Here is a 14,779-nt window from a genome sequence, read left to right on the forward strand (position 1 = left end):
TAGTCATGGCAGAGCCCAAGCTGCTGAGTAAGTCTTCTCTGTTTTCTCTCTTCTTTCCTTTCTCACTTTTTATCTGGCTTTCCAGGTCCTGATTTACTTTTTTCTACTTTATTTTCTCCTAGAGTTTCCATGGGGTAGTTGCATTATACTTTGGTAAATGGGAGACTCAGACCTGTTTAGAAAAAAGTTCGTTCTTTGTTGAAAAATGATAATGTATGTTATTGCAGCATATCAAAGCCATGTTTGGGAACCCAGTGGCAAAGTACTGACGTGACAGAGTGCAACCCCTGTGCCAGACTGTGCAATTCAGACAGTAATGTGGGGGGGGGGGATGCCAAGTCCCTCTGCTGCCAGGACAGCCTGGGGGAAGACTGTGCCTCAAGGAGGCATAGGCCTTTCACAGATGTTTTGCCACTCAGAGGAGCCATCTGAGCTGAGCTATCCTTGAGTACCGAGCTGCTCAGCATTTCCTGAGGTCTGTTAGGTAATTTTAGTGGGGTTGTGCTTTAGCTGTAACCAGTAGCTCTTTCCAGTTCTGACAAGCCAGCCCAGATATTTTTGCACTGCTTTTGAAGCAAGGAACTGCATGAGCTCCTCAGGAAGGCCTAAGAAATATGTGATCTCCTGTAGGAATATAGGGAACATCAGTTTGGGGACATCAATGAAGCCTGAGGTCTGGATAAACTTGCTTACTTGTCACGTCTGCTTTAGGATGAGTCTAGTCTTTCCTTTCTGCTGATTAATGTGGAGTACTGATTGGGATAGTGAAGTCAGCAATCCATAATTTTGAAACAGAAACTATTGAGGATCTCTCCTGCGTAAAACATGGGACAATCGTATCATTAAACCTTTGCAAGGGGAATAATGAATCCTGAATAAGCGAGATGTTGCTGTTGGGTTTGGGGCTTTTTCTGTTTGTTTTTGGTTTTGTTTTTGTTTTTAAACAAAGCAATAAGATGATAGAAAAATGAAAATTAAAATAAGAAAACAGAAGAGATTGACTTTCCAGAATTTAAGAAAAAGCAGTCGATTTGTACAGTATTTATCACACATATAAATACCTATTTGACAGTCTTTTTCTTCCCCTATGTGCTCACTATAAATGTACACAGAAAAGCGCACATGCTTGCATACCAGTAACTTCCAGGGTGGTCTCAGACCTTGACATTCACTTCTGAAGAATGTTATGTGTATAGCTTGCACTGTCACAATCTCTTATGTATTTCTTTGTACCTGAACAGAAAATAACATCTCCAAGAGCAGTCAAGTCTATTACCTGTCTCTAGTGGTAGATTCAATAACAATGGAAATGCAGACTAGTTGTGGGAATAAGCTAGGCCTGTGAAGTTCTGCATGTACCCTACTCCTGAGCAATATAATCCAAGAGACTATGTAATACTGATTTTCTGATAAAGCTAGGACTCGTACACAGGCTTGCATGCCAATGCCCAGCTCCAGAACAAAGTGAACCCATTACAGGATCAACTGGGTCATCATCCTAAACTCCCACAGAAATTTGGTTCCAGAGCTGGAAACAAAAGTGGCTTGGCCTTGTGTCCACATTTACACCTGCAAATAAAATGGGCAACCATGGTCCTGATGAGACTGGCATGCATTCATATAACTCATCTCTCTGTCCCACCCTTTCCTTTCCAAAAGGAGGGTGGCCTCATCTGTACTGCTCATTATGATAACCTTGCTCCATGCTGTCAATGTGCTTACAGTTTGCCTGAGAAAGTTTTCGTCTGGCCAGAATATTGCCAAGCAACTTGCATGATTATGTGCCCAGTGCCTCTGCCCCTGTCTTGGCTCTGCTTAATTTACTAGTATGGACATAGCCTGTCATATTTAGTCTCAAAACATGAATGTATATGTTCTGGGTGTGTGGAAGGTCTCTACAAGACATGTTTTTGGGGGTTTTTTTCAGAGGCAATCTTGTGAGGGACAGATAAGATTTTAGCCTGACTTGGAAAAGCACAAAATACTTTTTTTTTATTTAATTTTTTAAAATATAAACAGAAATACTTCTGGATACCACTGGAGAGACCTCAGAGATTGGCTGGACCACCCACCCTTCTGATGGGGTAAGCATTTCCCTTGTCCTCTTCTTGACTACACTTCTGCGGGGAAGGCATGCATGTGGCTGATGAAGAAAAGGAAACTGGAACCAATGACACTTGTTTTATGGATTTTGTGCATATGAACAATTTGAATACGGTACATTGTACAAAGCCAGATTGTTAAGAGAAGAGGATACTGGGTGGGATACTATTGCTACCTCCTTACCCTCTTCCTTCCACCCTCCTTCAGAAATACTCATGAGGTCTGCAGCCATCCCTCCACACAGTCCAACTAGAACAGAACAGAACAGAACGGATAGGATAGGATAGGATAGGATAGGATAGGATTGGATAGAATAGAATAGAATAGAATAGAATAGAATAGAATAGAATAGAATAGAATAGAATAGAATATTTCAGTTGAAAGGAACCTACAACGATCATCTAGCCCAGCTACCTGATCACTTCAGGGCTGACCGAAAGTTAAAGAATGTTATTAAGGGCATTGTTCAAATGCCTCTTAAACGCTGACTGGCTTGGGGCATTGACTACCTCTCTAGGAAGCCTCTTCCAGTGTTTGACCATCCTCTCAGTAAAGAATGTTTCCTAATGTCAGGTCTGAGCCTCTCCTGAGGCAGCTTTGAACCATTCCCATGTGTCCTGTCACTGGATACCAGGGAGAAGAGATCAGCACCTCCCTCTCCACCTCCCCTCCTCAGGAAGCTGTAGGGAGAAATGAGGTCGCCCCTCAGCCATCTTTTCTCCAAACTAGACAGACTCAAGTGTCCTTGGCCGCTCCTCATAGGACATGCCTCCAGCCCTTTCACCAGCTTTGTTGCTATCCTTGAATACAACAGATGCACCCCATACCGTGGTTTGCCCTCCTGGCTGCCAGGACACACTGATGACTCATATTAAGCTTACCGTCAACCAGCACCCCCAGATCCCCTTCTTCAGGGCTGCTTTCCAGCCACTCCTCTCCCAATTTATACGTGTGTCCGGCATTCCTCCATCCCAGGTGCAGAATCCGGCATTTGGACTTGTTAAATTTCATCCCATGAATCATAGCCCAATGCTCCAATCTATCTAGATCCCTTTGCAAGGCCTCTTGTCCCTCAAGAGAGTCAACAGCACCTCCCAGTTTGGTATCATCAGCAAACTTGCTAATGGCGCGTTCAACTCCTGCATCCAGATCATTGATAAAAATACTGAACAGAACTGGCCCTAGAATTGGGCCCTGAGGAACACCGCTGGTGAACAGTCACCAGCCAGATGTAGCCCCATTCACTACAACCCTTTGAGCCCTGCCGTTCAGCCAGTTCTTCACACAGCGCACTGTGTACCTTCTCATCCCACAGCTGGACAACTTGTCCAGAAGGATGCCGTGAGGTACAGTATCAATATACTAAAATCCAGAAAAACTACATCGACTACCTTCCCTTCATCCTCTAGGCAGATCATAGAAGGATATCAAATTAGCTAGACAGGACTTTCCCTTTGTGAACCCATGTTGACTGTGCCTGATGATTGCACTGTTCTTTAAAGGCCTGTCAATAATACTCGGTATGATCTTCTCCATAATTTTTCCAGGAACTGAGATTAGACTAACAGCTCTGTAGTTTCCTGGGTCTTCCCTCATGCCCCATGTTGGAATAACATTGGCTAGCTTCCAGTGAGTAGGCACCTCCCCAGGCTCCCAAGACCTTTGGTAGATGATCGAGAGGTGTCCTGCCGTAACATCTGCTAGCTCCTTCAGTACTCTGAGATGAATCCCATCAGACCCCATAGACTTATGAGCATTCAGGTGATACAACTGGTCCCTTACAATTTCAGTGTTCACAAATAGAAAGTCATTGTTCCTGCATTTGTCGTCCTCCGACGCAGGGGACTGGGCAGCCCGAGTTCTATCAATCAGTATTATTAAAGACTGAGACAAAAAAAGCCTTGAATGCCTCCACTTTTTCTTCATCCCTATTAGTCAAGTGACCATCTTGAACAAGTGTCTGTCCAATGTTTTCTTTAGACCTCCTCTTGCTATTAACACACTTAAAAAAGCCTTTCTTGTTGTCTGACACAACACTGGCCAGTTTCAACTCTAACTGAGCTTTGTCCTTTCATGTCTTTTCCCTGCATATACGAACCACAGCTCTGTAATCTTCCTGCAAAGCCTTGCTTCCAGAAATCATAGTTTCTTTTTCCTCTTGAGCTCTACGAGGAGTTCCCTGTTCAGCCAAGATGGTCTTCTGCCCCACTTGATTGAGTTCCAACACACTGGAATTGCCTGCTCCTGTGCTTCTAAAAGCTGGTTCTTAAAAACTGACCAGCACTTATGGACTCCTAAGCCCTCAAAAGCAGATTCCTGGGGGACACTGCTAAGTAGCTTCCTGAACAGCTTAACGTTTGCTCTCTTGAAATCCAGGGTAGAAACTCTGCTGTCCTTTTTTCTCATTACACCAAAAACTTTAAACTCAACCATTTCGTGATCACTGTGGCCAAGACAGCCACCTACCATCACACCTCCCACAAGTCCTTCTCTATTCACAAATAGCAAGTCTAGGAGGGCATCTTTCCTAGTTGGCTCACTGAGTACTTGTGACAAGAAGTTTTCTTCCGCAGACTTCAGGAATTTCCCAGACTTGCTTGTCACAGCAGTATGGTATTCCCAGTTGATGTCTGGGAAGTTGAAATGTCCCATAAGGACAAGGGCTACCAATCCAGAGATTTCTCCTAATTGCCTATAGAATAACTCATCAGTGCTAACACCCTGGCTGGGCGATCGGTACTAGACACCCACTACAACATCTCCTTTATTTTCCATCCTCCTAATCCTCACCCAGAGGCTCTCAACCACATCATCACTAACCGTAAGGGCTGTACAGTCAAACCTCTCCCTTACGTACAGTGCAACTCCTCTACCTCCCCTGCCTTGCCTGTCCCTCCTGAACAGCCTGTAGCCCTCCATCCCAGCTCCAATCCTCTCCAATTGTGAGACTCATTCCACCAACTCTCACTAATATCAATGACATCATAGCTCTGGAAACTGACCAATGCTTCCCGTTCATCCTGTTTGTTTCTTATGCTGCGTGCATTGGTGTACAAGCATTTCAGATGTGCAGCTGAGCTCTCCGTGCTCCCAGGAGCAGCATAAATGTTCCCATTAGCATTGCCACCTTCAGGCAATAGCATACCAACCCTTGGCTTACCTTCAGCTCTCCTGTTGGTATCCCCTTCCACCATCAATTCTAGATTAAAGCCCTCTCAATCAGTCCCACCAGCTTACAAGCAAAGATGCATTTCCCCCATCAGGACAGGTGGATTCCATCAGGCCCCAGCATACCTTGTGCCTCAAAGACTATTCCATGGTTATAAAACCAAAAGTTTTGGCAGAGGCACCCGTCCTGAAGCCAGATATTGGTATCTTGGGGTCGCCTGTTTCTTCCAAAGTCTCTCCCCATTAGTGGGAGGATTGAGGAAAACACTACCTGTGCTCCTGAATTTTTTAGCATTCTTCTCAGGGTCCTGAAATCTCTTTTGATCAACCTTAGACTTTTTGTTGCAACATCATTAGTACCCATGTGAAAGAGCAGGAGTGGATAGTAGTCTGAAGGCTGTACTAAGCTCTTCCATCATCTGGTGAGATCCCTAATCTGGGACCCAGGGAGGCAGCAAACTTCCCTGAAAAGAGTGTCCGGTCTGCAAATGGGTGCTTCCTGTGTGGGTGCTCACACAGGAGGCAGTCATCAGTGACCATAACTTGCTACTCTTTCTTCGCGGCACTGGTCTTAAAGCAGGTCTTGTTGCGAGGAGTTGGTCGATCTGACCTTGGCAAGAGTGCTTGCACAAGTTCATTGTCTTCTATTTCATGATGCACTTCATCTGTCATACCCAGGGCCTTGTGCCTATTCTGTGAAGGCAGTTGAGAGGGTAAGGAGGGGTTTCTCTTACAACTCCAGGCAGTACCCCTTCCTCCTGGCACAAAACAGATCATGGAGCTGCTCCTGTAGTGGCCATGCTGAGTTGGCTTTTGTGCATCAGAGATGTCAGAGCACAGCTCCAACTGTGGTAAAGTTGGTTAGAAGGGACTCCTGGTTTAATGTTTTCTCCAAAGAACAGTGTCTTCTTTCTCTGCCTCATTTGTTTGTGTTGTGAGTCTTGTCTCTGGAGATGAGAGATGGGGAAATAGGAGGGAAGAAAGTGTGACGCTCTGCTTTTAAGATTGTCAATGCCATGTGACAGGTTTGCATGAATTATGTTTTCTGTCACAATGGTTCTTACTTGCAGGCTTTAACAGCTCTTCTTTACAAGGTCATACCTTGTCCTCTCTAGGGTGCTGTGCTGCACATGCACATGCACATGCACATTAGCAGGCTTAAGTCTTGTCATAGACATGGCAAGGAGAAGGGAGGGGAAGAAGAAGGCCTGTCCTGTATTTTTGGTGCAGTTGAACACTGAATCCATATTTTTTTTACTATTTCTTCTTCCTTTTCTCTCCCATATATCCATTATAGTGGGATGAGGTAAGTGTCCTGGATGACAAGAAGCGCCTGATCCGAACCTTTGAAGTCTGTAATGTGGCTGAACCAGGTCAGAATAACTGGTTGCGTACTCACTTCATAGAGCGACGCGGAGCCCACCGAGTCCATGTCCGCCTCCGTTTCTCAGTGAGAGACTGTGCCAGCATGCGCACTGTGGCCTCTTCTTGCAAGGAGACTTTCACACTCTACTACCACCAGTCGGAGGCTGACATAGCCTCTCAGGAACTGCCAGAGTGGCGTGAGGGCCCCTGGACCAAAGTGGATACTATTGCAGCTGATGAAAGCTTTTCCCAGGTGGACAGCACTGGGAAGGTGGTAAAGATGAATGTTAAAGTACGTAGCTTTGGGCCGCTCACCAAGCATGGCTTCTACCTAGCCTTTCAGGACTCAGGAGCCTGCATGTCCCTGGTGGCAGTCCAAGTCTTTTTCTACAAGTGCCCAGCTGTGGTGAAAGGATTTGCCTCCTTCCCTGAAACTTTTGCTGGAGGGGAGAGGACCTCACTGGTGGAGTCACCAGGGACGTGTGTGCCAAATGCTGAAGAGACAAGCATGACTGGGTCTTCAGGCGTTCGGTTGCACTGCAATGGAGAAGGGGAGTGGATGGTGGCCATTGGACGATGCACCTGCAAGGCTGGCTACCAGCCTATTGATGATGAACGAGCCTGCCAAGGTGAGAGACCCTTTTTCCCCACCTCTTCAGCAGCCACTTCTTTGTTGGTCCTCAGTAGTATTTGGCATATGCCAAAAGTGCACAGAGCTAGGAGAGTACATAATTTCTCACAGAGGATGCTTACTAGCAGCCTCTTCTGACACTATTAGCTCCTCAGACTGGAGTTGGAGTGACCACTTCTTGGTGCTAAGAACATGGTTGGAAACTCCACTCAGGCTTTAAGTCAAGCTGCCACCAGAGGCAGCCTGTTAGGCTACATACACAGAATTAGCAGGAGTTATAACTAGCCAGCTCTAACATAGTTCCACTTCTTTACCAAGAGGCAACAGCGTTCGAGGAGAGACCCTACAAGGAGCAAAGCTGAGCCCAGAGCTAATACACTCTACCGTCCCACCTAATTTGGGCCCTTTTGTGCTGTTGGAACTAGTGATAAAAAAAAAGAAAGGGGAAATGGCAGCAGCCTGGTCATGGGACAGAGAACATGCAGGAGGGATCTATGAGCCTGGGTCAGTAAGAAAAAGCAGTCATAATGGTATTATCACTGCCTCTAATGTGCTCCCTGCCCTGGGGCCCATGTTATGTTCTGTGAAATGCATGTAGGAGGTAGAATAAATTACGTATCACCCAGTAATGGTATTGGGCTAAAATCTGGCCAAGCCTGAACACCCAGTCTAATGTCATGACTGTCTTCCTATCTCAAGCTTAAGACAGTCCATTAGACCAAACTGCTTAAGTTGGTTATATAATTTTGTGTATAATGTTCTTCTGGTGGATCCTTGGTTTTAATATGCATCTACTCAAGATCTCTCAGCGATGTAAAATGTTGCTGCACCAGCCTTAGTACTCTAAAAAATTAAATGTAATGTGGAGCCCAGTTTTGCCTGCAGACACAATTTTGTCAGTTGGGTTATAATTTATTCAAATAAGAGGTCAATTGGGACATTGAGAGTACAAATATTCTGGTTAACAACAAGTGCAAATGCAATGAATGGTTGTCAATATGTTATCTTAAATTCCTGTTTCATGAAGTGATTGCAGTCATGCAAAGTAATTTTGTTAAAATACAGTTCATTGTGCTGGAGACTTATAAAGCAATTAATATTGGTAAGTGCTTTTTATTTGTTTAAGCTTTGAGAATGAGTAAAATGTATGCGCCTTTTTATCCTGCTCATCCTGAAAGAAATGTAACTACATTCCTACAGTGTTGCTCCTGAGACAGAAAGCTCAGACAGACACAGAGCAGCTCTATATGACACTAGCTGTGTTGTCTGCATCAGTAGCATGATGAACTGCATCAGTTCACAATCCAGGTAAACTGCCAGTCAATAATTTAGTAGCAGATAGTAGTCTTAAGCACTCAAAAAAATATGGAAATTAGGCTTGGCAAATAAAATTAGGGATTTTTAAAAAATCTGTCTTCCCTTTCTTGTAGCGTTCAATGAAAGCTGACACTCCCTTGCAGCCCCATTATCACTGAAGCTGGAGATAGATGAAAATGGTAAATATTTTAAGGAATAACTGAAATAATGACAGTTTATCAAACCACAAAATACAGTTCCCATCATTTATTTCCTGGGATTCCATGAGCAGCTTAGAACAACCAAATGATGAACTTTAATGTTAGAAGGTATTTTTTCTCCTCATGTTTCTCATAAACTCCTCTGGCTTGATCACCATTCCTGATCTCTTCTGCTAGCAATATGTTGCTGTCCTGTCTGAATGGAGGCATGTTCAGCTAGCGTAGTTTGTCCCCTTGCTTGGTGTTTCTTTGCGTGGAGTTCTTTCCAGGACTTCTCTGTATGTTCTCCCTTCTTCCTAAGAACAGGAGTACACTGCATTACAGAGTTGCTACAGTGCTCTATATGAAATACAGAACAAAAGCAATAGCCCAAAGGCAGATTTCTACTGATGATCCTACAGAGAGCTCTTCTTAATAAGACTGAAGAATGAGCCAAGGATAGGAAGGAGAAGCAAGTTTCCGTCTTATACTTTAGTAGAAGAGTGTGTGGGCATTGCCTTCCCCCTCACCATATGGAAGCCTGTGAAGTCCTTCCTGGACCAGCTGTTACCTCTTTATTTAGAACAAAGAATCTGACAAGAACCATTCTGAGCAGATAGATAGAAAGCCCTTTTTTTTTTTTCCTGCCCTCTACCATGAGTTAAGATACTTTCTTTCATTCGTTTCGTAAGACTGCCTGCTGTTTCTTACTACGTGGCCAATTTCTCCAGCTAAACAGAAGAGTGAAACAGCATCCTTTAGTAAGCCCTCTAGGTGATGTGGGATGTGGTATGTGTGGGATTCACTTTTGGCTTTATCCAACTAGACTTTTTCTCATGCTGAACAGTCAGAAAGGAGACTGGCAGTTTACAGAGGAAAAAGGAAGATTGGGACCTTAGCTCCTTTACTTTCTGTAGATGAATACACAGAGGGTGCCTTGCCTTGCAAGGTTTCCTGCAACTCTAAGTGTTTTTCCACATAGAAGGCCAGAAATGGAAAGTTTGGGGTGATTAGGCCATCCTAGGCTACTGGTTCCCAAAATTCTGGACTGATTGCCTGTTGTCCCTCATCTTCTTTCAGATCGACAGATTCGTTACTGAAAACAGTTGTTCCCAGATTCCATCCCCACAAACCATTTTACAATATAATGTTTCTTTGGATTCACTGCTCACTGCCTATCATTGCCTTTTAGCTAAAAGTCACATGGGATTTAAGTTACCAGATGCTTTTGAAAATAATACTTAGAATTCATGACTGAGACGTTTTTAAAAATATTTCAAAAATGACAATGTGGAGAAAAAAGAGAAGAGAAATCACTACTTGATAAAGTGCTAAGCTGACTTCCAAATGAAGAAGTAAGGTGAGCTCTTAGCTTGAAAAATCACTGAAATAGAACTATTAATTTGATAATGCATAGTTTATCTTTTTTTTCTTTTTAAGTCCAAATACAAATTAATTCCAAGTCAGTTCCACCAATCAAGCTCCATATCTGTTTTTCTACTCAGTCCCATAGCAGTATCCAATATGATGTTTGTCCCGCATCACTGAAAATGTGCCGTTTCTGTATAAGTATACCCCTAAATCTGCAATTACCTTCTAGCTACTCACCTGCTGTTTCTGTAGCTCAGAGGACTGACTTTTCTCCTTTTATCCAGCTTTGATGTCTGAGGGAGAGAAGATCATGGGACTACAGGAGAAAAACATACATGGAACCATATTTAGAAAGGGATAGAGTGGAGGGAGCTATTTCAATCATGAGATTGCGGGCAAGTCTTTGCATCCTTGTTGAAGTTCCCTTGTTGGACTTGGACTGCTGATCCCCTTGTTGGGTATCATAGTTTGGGTTTACACGCCAAGGTTCTAGTAGTGGTGGGGGCTGACGGGGTGGCCTCTGTGGCAAGAGGGCAGAGGCTGTCCCATGCCAGACATAGCTTTTTCCAGACAGCTCCACAACAGACCCACCACAGGACAGACCATTAGCCACCTGTGTGGCACCTCTGTGCAAACATATTTAAGAAGGGGCAGAAAACACCAGCCAGAGAAAGGAGGAGGGAACAAAAAGAGTAAGAAACAGCAGAGGGAACACCAAGGTCAGAGAAGGAAGAGGGGGGATACTCCAGCTGCTGGAGCAGATATTCTCTGCAGCTTGTGGAAGAACCCACGCTGGAGCAGACATCTGCACTGCAGCCTGTGGAGTACTCCATGCCGGAGCAGATGGATGTTTCCTGAAGGAACTGTGGCTCATGGAGAGCCCCCACTGGGGCAGGGGAAAAGTGTGAGAGGGAAGGAGTGACAGAGAGAAACTGCACACCCAGTGTCCTACCCTGTGATGCTTGGGTGGAGTAGAAGAGTTTGGAGTGAAAAAGAGTTAAGTTGAACTTGGGAAAGGGAGGAGGAAAGGTGTTGTTTTAATGTTTGGTTTTGTTTTCTCATTACCCAAATCTATTTTAATCAGCAATAAATTAAATTAATTTTCGCCAAGCCTGTTTTGCCTGTGATAGTAATTGGTAAACAATCTCCCTGTCTTTATCTCTACCCACGAGCTTTCTCATAATACTTTCTCCCTATGTCTTGCTGAGGAGGGGGTGCAAGAGAGTGGCTGGGTGGGTATTTGGCTGTTTGCCAAGGTTAACTCACCACATGGCTTCTCCTGTCTTCTTTCCCTGGATGTTACTGAGAGTATGGAGGAAGCAAAAGGTCTGCCTGTCTTCTGTAGCAGCTGTAATTGGCTCTTCTGTAGGATGCAAGGGTGTACAAAGTCAGATAGAGAAGAAGATTCCGTAAAATTGCCCATGGCATGTGGTCATATGTAGTCCCTTCTGATTGCAGAAGGAATCACATCTGTATTACTGATAACTGGCGGAGCTAGTAACTGTGCACACAGCTCTTTGAGGGTTCATTTGGGAAGAATATCGCATGATTATTTTTGTGTTATTAAAAGATGCCCTTCCTTACCAGCCTGGATAAACTTTTTTCAGTGTATGAGGCTAAGGCAATGTTAAGATTTATGTTAAAGCATAAGCTTCAGCAGTCTGCTAAAAATATGCATATACTATTAGCAAAAAAAAATACAAATTTTAATCACTTAAAAAATGCTTCTTTTAAAACCATAGAATAATTTACATTGCAGGGACCTGTGGAAGTCATCTGCTCCAACCTCATACTCAAAGCAGGGCCAAATTGGGTTAGGTCACTCAAGGCCTATTCTAGTCTAGTTTTCATTATTCCTAAGGATGAAGATTCCACAATGCCCCTGGGCAACTGTTCCAATGTTTGATGACACCCATGGTGAAATCTATTTTTCCTATATAGAAGGAGATTGTAATAAGGTGTAATAAGTGATTATTATAACTTGTGTCTCATGTTCTACCACCTTGTGCCTACACCTTCTTTATATCCTTCCATTAAGTGGCTGATGCCAGCCATAAGTTCCCCCCCCACCCCAGCCTTCTCTTCTTTAAAATGAACAAACCCAGTGACTTAGCCTCTCCTGAGTAAGAGCTTTAACTTCGAGGTAAACTCACAGTTGATAATAATGTTTGGTGCCTTGTGCTAGGTTATCTATTTATATTTTTTTTCCTTACGTATTGCTCCTTTCATGAGCTTCTCCAGCCTTATTCTGCTACATGGACATACATTTTGGTGCTTTTCAAGTAGTTTGCTGCTTTTCCTATATCCAGTGGTTGCTCTCTACTCATATTCCATCCTTTCCCTGCCCAAATCTTTCCTCTCTTGTTTTGCCTTTTTTTCTTCACACAGCCCATTCCCTGGCAGTCCTCCCAATATGTAACTAGCTGATAATTGCTTCAGCTCTACCTCTTTTACCTAAAAATCCCTTATTCAACTAATCTCCTATCAACAGTTCAGCAGGAAACAGTTCCTAGTCACTTCATTTATTTTCTCAGTTGATTTGATGCTTTCCTTTTCCATTTAAGAAAACCAAAAGCCACACTCTTCTCTCCTTATGTTTCTTTCATTTTCTGCTATCTCTTCCCCACCTAAACAGTTGTAGAAACTATAAAACTCTAGATCAACCTAGGGCCCTATCGCTTCACCATGCCTCGCTTCTAACTCTGGCTGATTCCACCTCATTCAGAACAAGATGCAAGATCCACAGTAACAGTCACGGTGGAATATCCTGCCCCAGTGGGAAATTACTCCCTATCACCATAGGCTTATTTCTGGGGTAAAAAAAAGGGAGTGTTTTATCTAAAAGTTACTTAGATTTTTCTTTTCCAGTGTGTCTTCTGCATGCTAATTATGCCATCTTTCTTGCATTATAAGAGACTAATGTCTAAATTGTATTTCTACAATTTTATCAATTATTAAATCCTTCCTTCATCCTGCCCTCTGTAACTGCCAAACTCCATCCCTCTTTCCAGTTGATTCAGTTCAGGGCTTATTCTAGCAGTGCTTCCCATTATCTAGTTAGAGCAAGTGGCATGGCCCATACCAGTTATCTTCTCTTTTAAACTCCATGCTGATTCTGCTTTGCCTAGAGTCATTCTCATTTGAGGCCCTCTGTAGCTCTGCACATCCAGTTTCCCCTAGGCCTCAAATTCAGCTATGTCCATTCGTCCCTCCCAGTTTGACGCCAGTGCCAGCTTTGACGGCTGTTCATTTTTGGTACTCTCACATCTGGTATTCATTCTCGCTGCCCCACCGTACACCTGGGAGCAGAACTCCCATATAAGAAACAGATCACTTGTCTCAGTCAAGAGAGCAATTTTATGCTTTTCTAAATGTCTTCCTATGTCACAGCTCAGTTCCAAATCATATCAGGGTACAAAAAGTCAGTGTCATCTGTATCACATTCCCTAAAAACACTCCTGGGGATACATAAAGCTCTGTTGAAGTTTCTGACTGCCCTTCTTGGTCCCTGTCCCCTTGCTGTGTTTTGTTTTGCTCTCGGAACATTTTCTCTCTGTTCTTATTGTCTAAGTGGGCTTTTCAATCCCTCTTTCTCTCTTAACTTCTTTGGTTTTTCATCTGTCCCCTCCCCATTTCCATTTTCTTGACACACCCCCCCCCCCCCGCTCCGCCCCACACTCCATGATTCCAGCACTTTTCTCTGCTGTTTTTGATATTTGTTATCATTAGGAACCTGTCAGAAACTGCTCCTCTGGCCTCCCAGGTGGAGCTTGTCTCCAGTGAGCAGTAAGGCAAATACAGGCAACACAGGGGCGAGTGTTGTAGGGTGGAGCTGAAGGAAATTGGGTCAGTGTCTCTGAAGTGAGCTGTGCCCAGCTGAACTGTTGTGGCATTCTGACACTGTGCCAAGGTATAAAAAATGACTGAGACAGGCTGAGAGAAAAGCGCTTGTGCACTCTGAACTCTGCCTTCTCCTTTTATACTAACCTTGACTTGATGGGAAGTGGCAGCTTGCTCTGCCCCCTGAGGTGCTAGCTCTACAACCCTCTGTCCTTGCATTGGATATTGTGAATCGATGAGAGCTAAATCTGTGTTTTCTTGGAAAGTACTGGTGCCTGGGGGATGATCAAGTCGTACTATCCCCAGTGGCAAGGCCGGTTGCTTAACTGATGGTGTTTTGTCTGAAGTTGTTCTGCAGGCACACAGTGGACGTGTTTCAGGAGAAGCTGCTCTTGTTCAGGCTTTCTCTGGGATGGTCCTGAAATGGTAATGTTCACTAAAGCAAAACATGCCAGTCCTAGTGCTGGTGGGCTTGCTTTAGCTTGGGTATTTGTTATGACTGTCTCCAGTGAGCACAGTAGTCATCTGCAGAGATTGTAGGACTACAGCAAGGGGACATGATGCCATGATCTGCGTTAAGAAGCGAATGTAAGGTACCTGAAAACTGAAAAATCTCATGGTGTGAAAAAAGGGATCCTTCAGAAACAAATGAGAGATGGATTCTGTCTGTGTGTGGAAAGACAGCTCACTGTAACTGCTGGAATAAAAGGAAGTGGCTTTTGCCTATTTAGGTTGCCAGGGGATTTTTTTTTCTCTTTCCTCCCAACTTGACCTTTGATATACTATTTATAGAGTGACCGGACTG

The 14,779-nt window shown here is 43.9% G+C and overlaps 1 protein-coding gene across 1 annotated transcript in view; it reads left to right on the plus strand.

The window, feature by feature from the left end:
- The window catches only part of LOC309586827 (ephrin type-B receptor 5), a gene marked incomplete at its 5' end in the record, with an annotated part of 58,098 nt that overhangs the window by 9,457 nt on the left and 33,862 nt on the right, over positions 1 to 14,779 (plus strand). The window contains 2 exons of the mRNA XM_082304375.1: positions 2,020 to 2,084; positions 6,569 to 7,265. Coding sequence (XP_082160501.1) covers positions 2,020 to 2,084; positions 6,569 to 7,265 — 762 coding nt within the window. The remainder of the gene's footprint in view (positions 1 to 2,019; positions 2,085 to 6,568; positions 7,266 to 14,779) is intronic.

The sequence above is a fragment of the Platalea leucorodia genome (genome assembly GCF_965183815.1).
Source record: "Platalea leucorodia genome assembly, chromosome: 2".
In the NCBI taxonomy this organism is placed as follows: Eukaryota; Metazoa; Chordata; class Aves; order Pelecaniformes; family Threskiornithidae; genus Platalea; species Platalea leucorodia.